This window comes from Trematomus bernacchii, unplaced genomic scaffold, assembly GCF_902827165.1.
Source record: "Trematomus bernacchii unplaced genomic scaffold, fTreBer1.1, whole genome shotgun sequence".
Classification (NCBI taxonomy): Eukaryota; Metazoa; Chordata; class Actinopteri; order Perciformes; family Nototheniidae; genus Trematomus; species Trematomus bernacchii.
In genome coordinates this window covers 188,295-206,478 of record NW_022987547.1, presented here as the reverse complement: position 1 = coordinate 206,478, position 18,184 = coordinate 188,295, and the positions used below count along the sequence as shown (strand labels likewise).

The following is an 18,184-nucleotide window of genomic DNA, read 5'->3' as shown; positions in this document are numbered from 1 at the left end:
TAAACTACCCGTTTTATACACAATTAATTGGGAATTTTGAAGGCTGTTTAATGTTACAAGCTTATATTGTTGCCTAAAAAATTATCAGGGTTAGCTGTTTCATCAACAATTGTATCATCTTCTCAATAGACGATCTTAAGAATTTCATTCGTTGCTATTTGTCACGTGATTCACATGTTTACATCCGGGTTCGTGTTGTTTAACTTCCGGAGCTGCGCAGTGGGAGTCAGCTGACAGTTGTGGCCAACCAGCGGGTGTAACATCGCAACTGAGGAGACAGTGAAGGGAGAAAACAGCCTCCCTCTGTCTGTAGTAACCGTATCAGCCGCGGAGAACCGGACAGTTGTTACCCCCCGATACCCGGACACGTCCTCCCGCCTCCCGCAGGATGAGTGTCGGTGCTCCGAGGGCCCTGGCCAGCTCGGGGCAGAAGCCCATCACGGAGATCCTCCACCCGCTGTCCGCAGCCGAGGAGCCGCTCTCCGTCACCGTCGGAGGGGACAAGGTAGGCAGCGTCCGCCGGGGCTTTACCGAAACCTGTTATGGTGCTTTGAGAACAACCAGGGGCTGGAGAAAGCACCTAACTACTCTGTGTACAGTGACCTGCTTTTAGGCTGCCACCAGTGTTTGTGGTTTAATCCATCAAGTAGTCCATTAAGTGAACTAATGGAAGTTTAATTGAGAAAACGGGATAAACATTAACCGACCCTTCTTCTGGTTAATGTTTATTATTTTTGTGTTTACTTTAAAGTGTTGCTGCCTATGACAGGAGTTATTTGAGCCTGAAGCGTTTGAATTTGTCAATAAATCAGTGTTGCATGTAAGCTTAACCTTTTAGATGGCTATTTCTTTAAAAAAGGGGGTTGTTTTTTGAGAATACAGCAAAAAAACAACCAAATGCATGTAAGAACAGACAAATTCAGAAACAAAATACTACACACAAGGTTACCGTGAGTAATGTGTTGTTCATTACATTGACTCCAGTTTACACATATTTTGCTTGGAAAACTCAATCTATAAAGGGGACCGTACATCATTATTGGTGTGCTGTGTACAGCTTTTACAATCCTGTGGTTTTACATACAGGAGGAGTGACATGCTGAGCAACCACTTTGAGTAAAGTTAATCATTGTCGATGGGAGATGATGTGATATGTCTTGAACCTCCACACAAATTAATCTGTGAAGCCTGTATGAGTTCCTCTGTGAACCTGGCCCACAACTGAGGAGGCAATTATGCATCTGCTCCCAGTCTGTTAGCAGAATGTTCTAACAATCTGTCAACACTCTCCAATGAAAGTTGATGGAATGTTTGAATATGGGCCTGGAAAATCATATTTTTCACATTTCATATTTAACCATACAGAAGCTGCAGTGTTGAGAAGTACAACTCTTTCATTTGTTATGTTTATTTGCATGAGGGCCAGATTTGGAGCATAAACCAATGTCACACACCACAACATCAATAGACTAAACTAATGTGCAATGCCTGTTACTAGATAGGCCTTTAAAATACACAAGAGACAGTATAATAGGCACATGCATTAAACTTTAACAGGAGAAAACAGACCAAACACTTATATAGAAAAAAAAATACTCGTTTTGTTTTTATATTATCTTTTACACCTTATATATTGTTTTCCTGCAATTTTCAATCATATCCATAAGTAGAGGTTGATGTCATTTAATGGGCTGCTTTCCTCGGAGATATTTCTCATATCACTGTAGGAAAAGCACATGTTTAAAACTAGTAAGATATTAATGGCTGAGTTCCATTTAGCTGCTTGGGTCCTGATATTCTGCATGCTGTCTCGTTAATAAGTAGTTAATGCCATTAGTAACACCTCTGCTTTCTCTACTATGACAGTTAAAATGTCTCTTACTAAAATGGCCAATAAAATAGTTCTGTAGACATAATGACAAACTTAGTTACCCTCCATATTTATCAGCCAAAACTGCCCAATATGTTTAGAAAGTTTGAAATGACTGTGAAAATGCAATATTTACGCTCCACCACAGTATGAACGGGGATAAGGGAATGTTAATTAGTTGGCTATAATATGGCTATACTGTTTACACTATGCTTCGTATTGAAAACACATTCTCCCCAGTGTAAATATTTTCAGATTCTTCCTTAGTGTGTTTGTGTTTGGTTGTTCATTCACAGTGGTGTGATGACGCAACACGATGCAATTATCTGAGCTGTGATTACCAGTGCAGGTTAGCAACACAGTGTGAAGAACGGCACAATGTCAGCAGCCTGTCTGTTTCTGTGTGTACACAGCAGCAGAAAGAGAGTGGTGTGAAGAAAAAGTGTGTGGTTGTTCAGAGTTTGTGTGGAACAGTGAGAGACAGAGGGGAGGCCCTTTCTTCACACTGATTTAATTGGGAATTAGCACACAGGCAAACTATTTGGTGTTAGAAAAAGGGATAAAGGTTGAACTTGAGCTGCTTTTTGCACCTTAACCCAGGAGAAATATGTTCTGGTGATAAGATGAAATCAAATGTGACGGTAAAAGATTTTTTGAATTGTGTTTAGATGCTGCAGCCCTGCTACCAAAGTGTTTTGCCTACCTTCCTGTTGCAGTGTTTAGTCTTTTAGTTTACATTTAACATTCTGTTGCCTGCGGTCCCTGTGGTTTACTTAACGAAAGTCCTTTAGATAGGTGCAGTAATATTTTAATACATTGTCAAAATTCATTTTTCATCCAGTGGATTCCACATGCTGTCTCTTCATTTAAGGGGGAAACATTTCCACATCCTCCAAAATTGTCCAGTAATTAGCTTTTTGCAGCTTTTATTCAACTTAAGTTGGAGCTTGTGGGGAAAATGTGCTCTCTACTGCAGTTTTAGAAATCCAAAAGTGTGTGTGCATGCGTTTTCACACTAACGTAACTGTGGGAAAGTGTCTTGGAATAGTTTGGCATCAGTTTGGTCGTGATATCGGTCAAACCTGTTTTTGTAAACAAGTTACGGTCTGTGTTGCTTAATGCTCCAATTCACAGGAAAATATCTGTCTTTTCAAAATAACAGTCAACATTTCACAAGGGTTAGGATTAGGAAAACACGCTTATAGTTTATTTAAAAAGGAACAAAAATGTTCTCCATCAACTTAGAGATGGTATAACAAGCTATTATTCTCCCATAGTTAGAATTCTTTAGCATTAAGGGCCGTTAAAATGTGTCCCCAGCCCAAAAACGCTCCATTTCTCTCCCCTCATCCATCATTCAATTAGAGAGACAGCAGTAGTGTCAGATGATGCACCCAGCTCCAACAAGAGCCCCATTGAGAGTGACAAACATATGCATCACCATCAGCATCCATCCATCATTCACCATTGTGTTCTCTGTCCACGCAGCAGGAAGTGGGGCTGACCAATGGCACGCCGGTGGAGACGTCGAGTCCCGCCTCCACGTCCTCGCTCTTCAACCGGCTGCAGCTGGACGACGACCTGGAAGCAGATGTGCGGGACCCCTACGCAGACAGCACGGAAATGCGTGACCTTTTCGTCACCGTGGACAACCCAAAGAAGCACATCTCCACCATGGAGACCTACATCACCTACAGAGTCTCCACCAAGGTCTGCTATTGGCCTGTGTCATGGTAGCACTGTAATATAAATATATGAAAATAAGAGCTCTAATAGTATTATTTTATTATTAGCGGCATCATATTGGTTATTAAGCATGTACAAGCCCACCTGCCAATCATTTATTTCCCCCTTTGTTATATCCTTTTATGTTTTTGCGTTTTTATAATTGTGTTCGATATCTAAGTGCTACAAGCTTCCTGTCAGCTTGCAATCAGCAGCTGATTCCCAAACCCCCGGCCGTATTATAATACTGCGCTGTAATGTTAATACACACAATTAGTATTTCTATTTCTGGGATATCTAACATGCTAAACTTTCAATACGATAGATAATCCATCTCTGGCTCCTGACTCTTCACAACGCTTCGACCCATATTTGTTGGTGTTTAGCTTTTCAGAAACAACATTTTTACCCAGGCAGAAAGCTGTTTGCTCTCCCAGTTGCTGTGCGCAAAGGGAGACACGTACCTATTTTAACAGAGCACCACAAATTACACAATCTATTTCAGAGTGTTGGCATCGTAACATTTAACATCCTGAAAACCCCAATAGAAGCTTTCAATGTGAAAACTGAAAAGTCTCAGCCTATATGCAGACCTGCTGGTGTCACCACCTTCATAAGGGATTTATATTCCAGTCAGAGGGCGGATGCGTTCAGGTACTTCTGTTCACCAGGTGGATGCTCTGCTCCATCCTTCACATCTGTCTGACAGTAAGCCACCACTCAGCCTGACGGGACTTCATTTGCTGTGACTTTCAGCAAGGAGTCATGTTTTCGGAGGCCTTTCCTACGGTGTAAATGAAAGAAACAGATTCAGAGGGAGACAGTGCCAGGAGCCGCCTGGGTGGCGTCATGACGACAGTTGCCATGTGCTCTGGTGTGTTTCGGCTCAGAGGCCTCAGACAAATATCACAGCTTGATATGAACACAGTGTGTTAATTGAGAGCATGTGGGGGACGTCTTTTATCACCGTAGTGTCAGAGAGGCAGCGAGTGCTTTCTCTGCTATATTTCAAGGTCACTAGCTGAGACGTAAAGAAACATGACCGTCCTCCAGTCTCATACCTAGGGATTGTGTGCGCTGATGTCTTAAATACATTATCCTCTCAGGTAACATAGCAAATGCTCTCATGTTTGTCTTTTCTCCAGACATCACGGGTGGAGTTTGACCTCCCGGAGTACTGTGTGCGGCGGCGATACCAAGACTTTGATTGGCTGAGGATCAAGCTGGAGGACAGCCAGCCCACCCACCTCATCCCTGTAGGTCACATGACCCGCCCGCCATGCAACCTGTCCTGTTTTCCATCAAGAAACGCTTCATTTACAGTCTATTCCTTCTCTTTCCTTCTCCTTCAATCTCTGTTCTGCTCTAGCCGCTGCCCGAGAAGTTCGTGATGAAGGGCGTGGTGGATCGTTTTTCGGAGGAGTTTGTGGAGACGAGGATGAAGGCTCTGGACAAGTTCCTGAAGAGAGTTGCCGATCACCCCGTCCTCTCCTTCAACCCACATCTAAATGCTTTCCTGACGGCCAAGGTGAGACAACACAACAGGGTTGAGATAAAAAAAAAATCAAGCACTTGTTAGATCATCTCTGTCCTCGCCCACAAACAAATCTGTGTAAATGATTTGCCCGTAATAAGGAGACAAAACACACAATAACCAAATAATTGTTACATTTGCTATTGATACTGCAATAATATCGTTATAGTAAATTATTTTTGGCCACAATAATAGTGTAGTGGAAATCTAATATTGCGACAGTCCTAATCAATAGGGGTGTGTGTGTGTCTGTTTGTGTGTTTTCTCCACATATGCCAACAGTCACCTATTTTGTCTCCAAGCAGCCGAGACACAAGACAATACTTTATTGATCTCTGCGGGGAAATGAGGTTGTTGCAGGAATAAAATAATTAGGACTCCGAAAAAAAGTGCAGCATCAGCATTTCAGAACAATATAAAATCTACCATGTACTGTAAAAGATAATAAAACAACAAGAGCAGCTGTAGCAGTCCATTCATGTGACTATTTCAGCACTTTAGGTATAAGATCAATATTACCCTTGATTTCTTCTGATGATTGACTTTATACCATTTATCACAATATGCAATGTCCATTAGGTGTTTAGGTGGCACAAGGTACATAGAACAAGTGCTTAATTCTTTTTATTCTCGGCCTCACGTCTGCAGGACCTGAACAAGCGTCAGGGTCTCGCCCTGCTGTCCAAGGTGGGCGAGTCGGTGAAGCACGTTGCCGGGGGTTACAAGCTGCGGGCGCGGCCGGCAGAGTTCTGCGCCATGGGAGAATATCTGGACACCTTCAACCAGAAACTGGGAACCATCGATCGCATCGCTCAGAGGATCCTCAAAGAGCAGTCAGGTAGCAACAGAGGAGACTGAGCTAAATGAAATGCACTCTCAAGGTTCACGATTCTTCCTTTTTAAAACACATTTCTTTGGAGCCTTTTATTGGACAAAAGTCCCTTTTTCAAGTTCTAATAAGTAATAATAAGGCTTGAAAATGGTTTTAAACCACTTCATTGATTGATTTGGTTATTAAAGAGACAAGTAAGAGAGGGTTGATTTTAAATGACTTACAAATGAGAAAACTATTCTATTCAAATAGAACTTCAAATATGTCTAGACAATCATTATATAGCAACAAATTAAATTAAAACCTGATGAAATATTACAAAATTAGCAAAGGAGCTGTTGGGAAATAATTGTATATCAATGTGAAAAAAATAATAATACCTACATCCCCAAATAATTGTAAAGAATGTTTTAAAGAGGCAAAAAAAAAACACATTTTCAATTGTTATTCCTTCATCTCTTTCTATTATTTACCAATTCTATTACACTCATTGTGGCAAAAACGTAACATAGTAAAAAAGGCCCGGGATGTAGTAAGCACTTCCTGGCTGGAGAGCTGAAGCCACTCTTTCACTTCACTTTGCAAAAGTATTTTAGGCGGCAGGAAGCAACATTTTGACACCTGTGTGCTGATGACAAAACAGCCTCAAGTAGTACTCTCTATTCTCTACACCTCAGGCAGTTATTGGTGTGTGCTAATTTACATTCTTCTTGTGGTGAGCCTATATCATGCAATGGTTCAGTCTGAAGCTAGGCGGTGGCTAACGCTAGCTTGTGTGGCTGTGTTGACTCAGTGCTGTTGTTGCAGGAGAACCCGCAGACCTTTGGCCTTCTGGGAGCACGGTTGATGCGGTCCTAGCTCATGCATGACAAGTGATTCTGTAAATACCTGACATCTGCCGTGTGAAATGCTCGTTGTGACCATCTGTCAGGGTTTAAACGTGTTGCAGTCTGTGGCCTTAGAAACCCGCAGCGCAAACGTTTCCATATTGGAGGAGATAAGATGGAAACTCAGGAAACTGTAGATAATGGAGGCCTACGTGCTGGCATGGAGTGTACAAAGAAAAAAGAAAAATGATATGCGTAGCTTGACTCAGCAGCCCTGTGTTTAACCATGACCTTTTTCGAATGTGCAATTTACCAAAATAGACAACTGAACTCCCCTTTCTGTCCGTATTGAGGATAGAAAGTTCTGCTTTGATCGGTTTTCCAGTCCAGCAGTGTCTTGTGACTTGGACCCCCCTGTGGGCCCCCCCTACAAAAGAATACATCTATGATAATGCAATTCATGTAAAATACTAAGGTGCTGTGCTCCTACCTGGGCCAAAGTTAACAGGATTTCTTTTCTTTTTCAGTAATGTAATTTAATAAGTTGGAACTAAGTTACTGAAACAAATGTTGTGACTAAAACAAATCCCAACAAATATTAAGAAATAAAATAAAAACAAAGTTTGGCTGCATAAATAATGTATTTATTACCCCCACACTTCTTTTAATGTTCTGTATCTTGGGCCAAAGTAACAAAAAAACAACAATGTAAAAAAGTAATTGACACAAACTCTGTTACTAAATCAAACACCAATCATGCTATTTTATGTTTTTTTATGCGCAATGACTTTAAATGAACATTTTTTTAATCTCCTTGTTCCTGCATTAAACGGGCCTCTCATTAAATGATTGGCCCCATCAGTAAAATGTGTCTAGAACCGCCACTGCTCTAAAGTGAAGAAGACCTTAACTCCTCTTTCTCCCCCCCCCCCCCAGAGTACCTGACGGAGCTGCGTGAGTACGGCAGTGTGTACTCCAGCTGGGTGGGGTCTGAGGAGGAGCTGCGGCGCCCCCTGGAGGGCGTGGCCGGCTGCGTGACCACGAGCTGCGGAGCGCTGGAGGACCTCGGGGACAACATGAGCCTGGACTTCCTGCCTGTGCTCCGAGAGTACGTCCTCTACCTCGAGTCCATCAAGGTGAGGGAGGGGGAGGGGGTCGTATAGAACCGTTTATTGTGATGTAATCCAATCCTAGTGGCAGACCACGGTATTGCAACATCAAACAAAAGAAACCTGTGGCCTGAATTAACCTTTAGACTTTTAGGATAAAACAAATATAGACAATTCATATTTTTATAAATGTAGTGTTATTAAATAGAAATGATAGTAGATTTTTACTTTTCTCTTGTCTTTATTTGATCCCAGCAACACATATAAAAAATATTACATGAGTACTGTTCATTAAAAAAAAGGAATGTGATTTATAAAACGCATACAATGCCCCTATCCAACTTTTCTTGTACACATACAATTTTGAATGATCAGAATGAATTAAATAAAAACCCACTTTATCAATTGAAAATATGTGAGAAAGCTGTGAGCAGCTCCTCCATTTCCTTTCCCTTGCATCATCAGCACATAGTTGCCTTCTTTAAGCTGATTTGTCTCACTAGAGGAAATAGCATCTGATATTCTGCATGCGTCATATCCTGTATCCACCCAGCTCCTAAATCTTCTCTGTTTAAGATTTGCTTACTATTTTTGTTTGCAGAAATATTACAGTGTCAGTAGACGTCACGCTTACTGTGGTAATAAAACAGTTTCCTGGTTGATTACAGAATGTTTTGAGGAAGCGAGACCAGAGCCAGGCGGAGTACGAGGGCCGACTAGAAGCAGCCATACTTCGCAAACAGGAGGACAGAACGCCAGTAAGCCGCTGCTGACATTTCCTTATGTGACTAGTTTTCCAGAGTTCACGGTATAACTGTATGCGACCATTTGTATTATAACGAAAGGGTGTTTCAGACAGCAATTTTCTTCGGAAAGCAAATGGAAAATGGAAAAAAGGCTGAGTAATCCCTTCAAAATAAAAGCTTTTTTGTCCATACACAATACTAACACCACACAGAAAGGTATTCAGGATTTTAGACTAAACATCTTTCCTTTTCCAACAATCCCCCTTCCTTCCATAACTCCTGCTCCACCCACACCCCTGTGGTTGTAGCCCTGCGACCTGTAGTTTTTTAATAATGTCCTCTGAACGCCCCTGTAGCTCTAGTTCTCTCTCTCTCTCTCCGCAGATGCCGCTGGAGGTGGAGAAGTGCCAGGACAAAGTGGAGTGTTTCAACGCGGACCTGAAGGCCGACTGGGAGCGCTGGCAGAGCAACAAGAGACACGACTTCAAGCAGCTCCTCACCGGCATGGCCGACAGAAACATCAACAGCTATGAAAAGGTACGCAGTCTGAGCGAGAGCACCAGGAAGTGACCTCAACACAATGCAAAAGCAAGGACATTCACACAAGTTTGTATCGTATTGTAATTATTGATCGAGCATTTTTGTAGTTGGAACAGAAACTGATATGTTCTGTATTTAGTGAGAGCTCCAGGGCTCTGTTGTAGACTTTTTGTAGCCTTTTCCACCCATTTTCAACTGTCAGTGGAGAAAATAGTGATTAGCATGGCTGAGTGTTATTATAACATTTTTTATATTGATGCCATTACAATATCTGAGATCCCAAATGTTTTAGATTTCTTTAAACAGGTTTCTATAGAAAATTGAAATTAGCAAATTGGTTGGAATCGTATTAAGCAATATCTGATACAGCACAAATGTCAAACATATATTAGTTCAAGCTTTTTCTGTTAAATATCAAAGAAAATGTCCTGTTTTTGAGCTTTGAAGCCCTGGTTCTGCCAAACAAATAAAAAAACATCCCTATTGGCTAGGGGAAATTGTGCGGGACATTTTCTTATTTAAAAGAGAAGCTCTGTTATTTAAGAAAAATGTTCACAATATTAGAAGGGTTACATTAAGAAGAGTCAAAAAGAATGCTCTGCATGCGTGAAATGCCTCAATAGATCCTTTATCTGACTCAAGATGATATTATGTATGTACCCAACGCTCTGGAAACAATTTGGTTGGTACTTAAGGCAAGGTTGATTTAATTTTTAAACCTATTTCATGCACAGACGTCAGTTCAAGGTGCTGTACACAGTGGAATATAATACACAATTGGACAATACAGTTTACCTGAGTTTGGTATCAGATCCAACAGAGCACTATCAGAGCTGCGGTGAGATATCAGTTGTTTACTTTCTATTTATCCGTGATAGACTCACTGAACACGAAGGCTCTTATCAGAAACACTCTGTACACACTGATACAGTTACTCACACTGGCAGCTGGAAGTTTCCCAGCAGAACACCGTCTGACCTCCTGAAGCAATACATCAGAAACACTTCAATCAATTGCTCAAGGGCACCTAAGACTTGGCAGGCAGTAAAGAAGCTAGATTTATCTCACCAGCCCAAACAGGACCAAATAAGCGACCTTGAGAAAAATGAAGCCTACTGTAATGACACAAACTGCCACCGGTCTCACTTCATCTCCCTCTGTCTCCCCCTCCTCCCCCGTCTCCCCCCTACAGAGCCAGGCAGCGTGGGAGTCGCTCATCACTCTCCTCCAGGACAAACAGACTGAGGACAAAACGAGCGAGACGAACTGAACCTCGAGTTTCTCTCCGTGTCACACACTCTCCCACGCCGAGGAGAAGAGGAGCCGCCGGGCTGCAGGGAGAAACTGCCGGACCCTGACCCTGTTCTCCTGGGGGGGGGGCTTCCACACTCGCAGAGGTCTGACCTGGGAGTGAGGTAACAAACGGTACATTCAAGGACAGCTGGGAAAGAGGAAAGACCTACTATGTACAGACTATTTCCTTTTTGTTCTTTTATTGACTTTTTCTACTTAACTATTTCCAATTAACAGTCGGTTGCCAATGCTTACCTGTGTTTATTTAACTCGTTGTCTCACTGAGGCATTCTCTGTCTGTTTCCCCATTTTCACATTGAGCCAAATGTGAAGGATCACTCTTCAGCGTTGCAGAAATCAGATTAAATGGTAAAACATGAAGTATACAGAGCGTCCCCAAGATTTATTTTTGATGTCAGGTTGTAAAAGCTTCACCTTGTGAAATACTCTCTCATCTCTTTAAGTTTGGTCTATAAATAACAATCAACATCCTTTATTTAAATGGACACATGTTATTTGTATGCATGTTTAAGCCCATCAACTCTTTGTTTTTCAAAGGCATACATTTGATTGTTATAATAAAAATCTAATTGCAGAGATTTATTACAATCTGGCGCATCCAAGATTTTCTACTCGGCCTTTTGTTTGTTTTACAGGCGGAGAAAAAGCAGGAAGTGTAGCAAGATGTGTCAAAGAAAGACAATTTGGGAAAAAAGGCACTGCTTATTCTTGAAAGGGAAACTATAGGGATTATGATTCATCTGTATCCTTACATACATGGACATGAAGCAAAGCCACATTGTGTGTGGTTATCTTATCTCATGTTGAACAGAGAAGTCAGAGAAGGGATTTTGTTGGAGGTCATTTTGTGTTTTTTTGTAGTTGTGAGAGCTGTGCAGCAGCACCACCTGGTGGTTAGGATGATAAGTGTTTCATTCTTTTAAAGGTCCCCTATTATACTGTTTTTCATCAATACATTATAGGTCTCAGATATATACAAAACATATCTCTGAAGTGTTTGGCTCGAAATACAAAGCCATAAACCCCTCTATTTCAGACCTGTTCAAAAAGTGCTGATTCTGTGTCTGTAGCTTTAAATGCAAATGAGCTGCTGCTGGCCACGCCCCTCTGTGAAGTGATTGGGTTAAAAAAAAAAACTTTGCACAACCCAAAAAAACATTGTGACATCACAAAGTGGCCAAAATCTGATCAGCTCATTTTCAGACAGGTTTTTATACAAATGGATCAGGACAAAAAGTGAGCGAATCTTTTTTCCTGAAACTTTCAGAATCTCTTAACAAAGTGCATTTTGCATAATAGGTGACCTTTAAAAGAAAACCGTGTGCTTCTTCTGTTGATGTCATATGTTGGTTTTGTCATGGCCATTTATCTTCATAAATTCATGCTGTGAAGATTTCTCCAAACTCGGTTGAGGATACTAAATGGCACAACAGGCAGACCTATCCAATGAAAAGCACAAAGAGGGACTATAGGTGTAATTTATTCTATTCAAACAAAGGAATACTAATGGGGGTCAACTTTTTTGTAAAACCATTTTCTCAGAACCACCTGCCACAGAGACTCGTTTAGAGAACGTTTTGCATTGGGAACATGATGGGGCTGGATAATGACCTAACAAATGTCTGGAAATGATCAGAAATAACCTTTTGGAGGAGAGTTTAAGACTGTCGACCGACTTCTGTTCAAGTTTCCATTGGTGAATTTCTCAAATGCTGACACTTCTGGCATTCAGAGGAACCAGCAGCACTGAGGCTTCTGGTCAATCTGTGTCGTATTAACACCAGAGGGAAAGATCAAGCAGCACTCAGAGGAGTTTGGGAAATCAGAGCCAGACATTGCAAAAACTGCTTCCTCTGCTTTAAAAACTGTAATGTGGAAATGATGTGCTCTTTGGTTCTGATTGTGAAGAGTGGCTCAGCTCTGACTCATGGGAAACATTTAGTCTTTTTCAGATTCAGCAGCGTCACACTTTGTCTCTTCTCCAAATGTTGCTGATGCCTTAAAATCCACTCTGAGATGTAATATAATACGTCAACGTCTAACATTATTTGCTGAACCTGCTTGACTTAGTCATGATCGTTTATCGCTTCTCCTGAAATTGTTGATCATTTAAATGTCCTTATTTTTCTCTGTCCCCTTTGCTTTACTGCTAGTTCATTACCCTCAACATAAAGTAGTGAAAAAATCCCACCAATGATGACCAGGCCAGGCATCTTCCAAAAACTATTTACAAACACGCCGATTTGAACTTTTTTCCATTTAATTGCACTACAAAAAGTGTATTTTCCCAACACATGTCAATATTTATTCTGTTTTTTAAAGAGATTCATTAGCGTAATATCATTTATTTCAGACTTTAGGTGCTGATTAGAATTTCGGGTCTGTGCCCCTAGAGGTTCCTGTGTTTTTATATATTTTAAATGTCCTTCAGTCAGATCCTCTTTGAATGGCCCTTGTCCTGTTTTAAATGCTGATGTCACATTACTGTCGTCAGTGCAGCAGAGTGTGAGTTCTGTAAGAAGAGAGGAAGTAACTGGCTGCAAAACTAGTTTCACTACTCGGTCAGTTCTCTTTTTATTTGTTCGTTATGTTTCCCCCTCAGTCTTTAAAAAGCATTGAGCATATACTGTTTCCAATTTGACATAATCAGGCAGCAAGATGGGGCGAAGGTCTACGGATGTGCTAAATGTCTGTATTTGTTTCCTTATATTGAAATCCATCGCAAAGAAGTGTTCATAAAAAGAGCCTCTGTCACATAAACTGTAAAAGAAGACCACCATTTGTATCAGCAAACAAATGTTAATTTAAGGTTTATGTTCCTTTTCTACATTTGCAATCCTTGTTGGGTTGATTGTCACATTTTATATGGACATCCACCACAATTTAAGATATTTAAAATGGTTAATCCAGCAGACTAAGTCATTGTTGTTTGATTAGTGACTGCTAGAATTCAGGAAGGACAGTGCATCCCTATCAGGCACAGTTTTGACTACTATGAAGCAATTTGTGTTTGTATCATAAGAAACACAGCGTTTTGGTCAGAAGAAATAAAAGTGATCTTAGATTTGAACACTTAGAACCTTTTGATTTGATTGTTTTATCAAATGATGGCATCGGTGCTTTTTTTACTCTCCTGCTGTCTGGTGTAGATGAAGTGACCGAGCAGGAACACTTTTGGGATCATTCAGAATGGATTATTATTTGTTTTGCTCTTATCGCAATATACTGTATACAGATAATAATATACCCCGATGTTAAGCTGAATTATATGGTACAGCTGAGTCTATTTTTGTATAAAAGAAGCAGGTGATCATTGTTGGGTTTTTAATGAGCATATGAATAACACAAGGGATTATTGGAGATTTGTACATTTTGCATAACTGGAATATAAAAGAGGCATTTTTTATTTATTTTGATGCTCATTGGAACCCCAACGATAGTAATCTGATCCATGATGATAATCTGATAACCTGTTCTAACTCATAGTCATTGTAAATGTCCCATCTTATACTGTGTGCCTGCTGAACCTTTGCACTATATATGTTGTTCCGACCCATGACGGATGTCTGCTAAAAACACATTTAAGCAAAAAAACGAAATTATTTTTCATTCAGTTGCCAAAAAAAGAAAATGCATACTCAGCTAGGTTTTAGGGACGATGATAGCTGACACATCCTGTGAAGAGTGGGGAGACACCATTTTGTTTTTTCTTTCATTTATAATCCAATGTTTCCAAGCCAAATGTCCCTGTTTTCTCATCCTGTTTTAGAACCACACATGAATGGAAAACCTGATCCATCTCACCTGTATGAAAGGTTGAAAATCAGCGTCTTATGAACGTGTGAATCTATCTTTGGTTTCCTCCCGAGTGTGTACTGTTTACGTTCAGCCCTGCATTTGAATGTTAATAATATCCTGTTGTAATTATAAATAAGCTTGTATATTGATGTCGTTTTGATGCAATTTATCTTTACCTCAAATGATTGTTTTGGATATATTGGACCAACAATAAAAAAGAAAGAATGCGTTTGATACTCGACTGCTCCGGTTTCTTTTTCTTTTGTCTTTTGTAATATTCACTTTGATCTCAAAAAACTAAATGTATTGTAAATGCACACAAATAAAACTGAATCATAGAAATGACAAAATATAGCATACCTAAAATAGTCATAGTGAAGTAGTGAAGTTTTAATCATAAAAGGTTGTTGTAAGTGATAAAAATATAAAAGTCATAGTAAAATATGTTATTAAAAATACAAAAGGTCATACTATATTGTGTCTTAAAGAAGATTTTAACGTCAAACTATAGCATATCAAAATAAATATAGTGTAAACATAGTATAGTATTTCGACAAAATCTGAAAAAAACAAACATAGTATAATTATCTTTAACTTTAAAGAAACAACATAATATACTATGTTGAAAAATATCATATAAAACAAGTGTGGTTTGTAGAAAAAACGTCATAGTACAGTATGTTGAAAAAAAGTATAGTAAGTCTATCAGAAAAAGCGACATACTAGTGTTAAAAAAGTAGGACAAAAAGCATCGTATGTGAATTTCACAACAGTTGGTTCCATATCAACAAATCACATTAAAAACTTCAGATAAACCTTTGACATTGTTATCAAAAACAAAATACCGTACCAGAGTTGCAGCTTTAAGTTTCATCAGTGCAAATCCCAACATGAGCTGTACCTTGGCTGTAATAAACTTATTTCAAGTTATTGACAGGAGCCTTTGTGTGTTTGTGCCTTGTTAAGTGTAAACAATTAATAGTGCAATCATACAATAATGCATAACATAACAAAATTATGCAGGCTGCAGGTTCTTTCCTTTAATCCAACACAAGTAAAATAAAGCACAATTACAGGACACACATACACAGACTTGCGTGGCTATTAAAAAACACATTTCTAAATTTGATATTTTTCTAACCCTAACCCTAACCTCACAGCAGTAGAAACAATAACCCTAAAAGTGCAAATACTTTTAAATTATTATCTTTTTAAAATGCATTTCTATTGTTGAAGATCTGTAAACCATCCAGTTCATGAATCTACAATTCAGCAACAGAGTCAACGGAGGATACGTTACACCAAAACACAATGTCATTAATAGTAAAAAAAACATCAATTATTTATTCTGCATTATCTGTAAACCTGGTCCGAAATCTATTGCCTCCAATAAACTGTTAGTCACCATGGTAACATACTTTCTATTGACAGCGGCTATTTCGCACAATTATAATGTATATTCAATCTAAATCCATCATGTGTCTATACTTCTATATATTCCTGTAGCCTAGTGGGACTGTATATTGTAGAGTACTCCATTTATTCAATATTTCGTTACATTGTGTAATATTTAGATACTCTAGGGATATGTCTTTTCTATTGTGAATTTGTAAACTTGCTGCTAGTGTTAATTAAACATATCTATTTATCTAATCATCTATCTATTTACGGCTACATTTGATCCAGTTTCAGCCGGTTTACAAGAAGACATGTCCCTATACATGTCAGTCATTCTTTGCTCACACTCCTTTAGGACACATTCAATGATATATTTACATTGTGGTAAAATCCCCTTGTTGGAGTTGCTGTAGAGATGACTTTAATTTATAAAAATGTCACAACAATTCTGTTGGTTTATGACATTTGTCAAAACCAATTCTAAAAAAACATATTTGTTCATATTAGGTCTGCATAGGTGTCATTACAATATATCAGATTTTTGTATTTTGTACAAAACTAGCACATAAACATGAATGCTACTGAATGATCTCCTCTACATGTCTAAAGTTTCACCACAACAGGAAGTGAGATTAAAGGCACCGCTCTGCTTTCTGCCCATTTCCTGTCTCAAAAAGCTTTGAGCAGATACCGTTTCCAATTTGTATTATAAAGATAATAATATACCCCGATGTTAAGCTGAATGATATGGTACAGCTGAGTCTATTTTTGTATAAAAGAAGCAGGTGATCATTGTTGGGTTTTTAATGAGCATGTGAATAACACATTTAAGAAGGGATTTTTGGAGATTTGTACATTTTGCATTACTGGAAAATAAAGAAGAGGCATTTTTTTTATTTTTTTTGATGCTCATTGGAACCCCAACAATAGTAATCTGATAACCTGTTCTAACTCGTAGTCATTGTAAATGTCCCATCTTATACTGTGTGCCTGCTGAACTTTTGCACTATATATGTTGTTCCAACCCATGACGGATGTCTGCTAAAAACACATTTAAACATTGAATGGGGTCAAACTGACCCCACGGATAACAGGAGGGTTAAAGAACACTAATAACATTATTAACACATTTTATTTATAGTGTCTTTCTGAGCTCTGTGAGGTCTTTCCTCAGCGCGGCTTAGATGTCCAGGCCCAGGGTCCTGTCCCCCTGCAGAGAGTCTCTCACTTCCCGGATCTGGTGTTGGAGCTGTGACTTTTCTTGGAGCAAGGCATCGATCTCCTCCTTCACCTTGTGGTTTTTTAGGGTCTGAAACTGCTCCTTTGAGAGCTTTTTCTCCAGCGTGTCCAGGGTCTTCTGCAGATCTTTGATCTCGATCAGCAGACCTTTCTTCTTTGAGCTCATAACCTTCAGAGACAGAAACAGATCAGGTTTATTACCAGGTGTGGCGACTGGTCATTAGGCACAGCCCCATCTAGTGTCAGCAGAAAGTAATTCAAAAAATGCAAATAAATGCAAAAGAATACATCTAAAAATATATTTTAAGATCATGTTTAATCATCTGATTCGTCTGTACATTGCTGTTTTAGTCTGTGTTAGTAGTGTAACACTGTAGATGTGCCTATTGAGCCGTGTTGAGCGACGTGGGTCAAACCCCAATTTAGCCCCTCTCTCTCACTGTCTAAGTGAATGGGTCCTGTAAAAACTACACTGCGCATGCTGAAGAGTATTTTTCTATTCAAAGTGTGCGGCAAAAAAATAACCCCCATAGGGGCAGTGTGCCTGTCATCCCCACCAAACGTCATCTCATAGTTTAGAGAGCTGATTGGCTGTAAGTACGTGTGCCGCGAAAATAGTAGTTGTTTGAAGAGGAGACGAGAGAGAGCAGCGTATAGCGATTAAAATCAGTAAAACGGAAAAAAAATGAATGAAGTTGACCATCTACTTCAGCTTTGTTCATTTTCTGTCATATCTTTTGTTTTGGACCACGAGTGTTGCCCTCGGTCCAGTTGCCTTTGGAACTCATCCCGGTTTTTACAGAGGACAAGGTTCTGCTTTTCCATGGTTCTCCTTACAGTATCCAGGTTTCACCTCTTCCTGTAGAAACTGAAGATCGGTAGACATTTCCATCGGAGGAGACGCCTGATCAGTGTCACTCATGTTCAGATTCAGATGGAAAATACAGATTATAATATAATGTCACGGTTCTGAAGCTGTTCTCACGTCTGATTTAGAACATTTAAATAATGCTGTTGCCCCGGAAATCAAAAAAAAAATATGGTAAATGTAAATAATTTAATAACAAATATGTATATAAGCCTAATGTTTTTAATTTAAGAATGTGCACGAAAAAAAAAGTTAAAAAAATATTTATATTATATAATAATACATGTTATTATAGAGTAACAATTCATATTAAAAACACACTTAAAATATATAAAACACTAATTACAGATTAAAAGCAGTTATCATTATTATGCAGAGTATGTG

At 39.3% G+C, this 18,184-nt stretch overlaps 1 protein-coding gene across 2 annotated transcripts; it reads left to right on the top strand.

Moving 5' to 3' along the window:
* Positions 1 to 237: 237 nt before the first annotated feature.
* On the top strand, positions 238 to 11,099 carry snx30 (sorting nexin family member 30). 2 transcript variants are annotated; one of them, XM_034123546.1, is made up of 9 exons: positions 238 to 505; positions 3,362 to 3,580; positions 4,741 to 4,851; positions 4,965 to 5,123; positions 5,778 to 5,967; positions 7,725 to 7,924; positions 8,566 to 8,655; positions 9,028 to 9,180; positions 10,376 to 11,099. In XM_034123546.1, exons 1-9 carry the CDS (start codon positions 389 to 391, stop codon positions 10,451 to 10,453), a joined length of 1,317 nt encoding a protein of 438 aa, XP_033979437.1. In that variant the 5' UTR covers positions 238 to 388; the 3' UTR covers positions 10,454 to 11,099. The 2 variants fall into 2 exon arrangements, with proteins under 2 accessions (XP_033979437.1, XP_033979436.1); XM_034123545.1 differs by having other exon boundaries at positions 3,359 to 3,580.
* Positions 11,100 to 18,184: the final 7,085 nt, after the last annotated feature.

Coding starts and splice junctions, on each gene's coding strand:
- snx30 (XM_034123545.1), top strand. CDS start 389: ATGAGTGTCGGTGCTCCGAGGGCCCTGGCCAGCTCGGGGCAGAAGCCC. Junction 5,968..7,724: donor GATCCTCAAAGAGCAGTCAG/GTAGCAACAGAG, acceptor CCCCCCCCCCAG/AGTACCTGACGGAGCTGCGT. Junction 9,181..10,375: donor ACATCAACAGCTATGAAAAG/GTACGCAGTCTG, acceptor TCCCCCCTACAG/AGCCAGGCAGCGTGGGAGTC.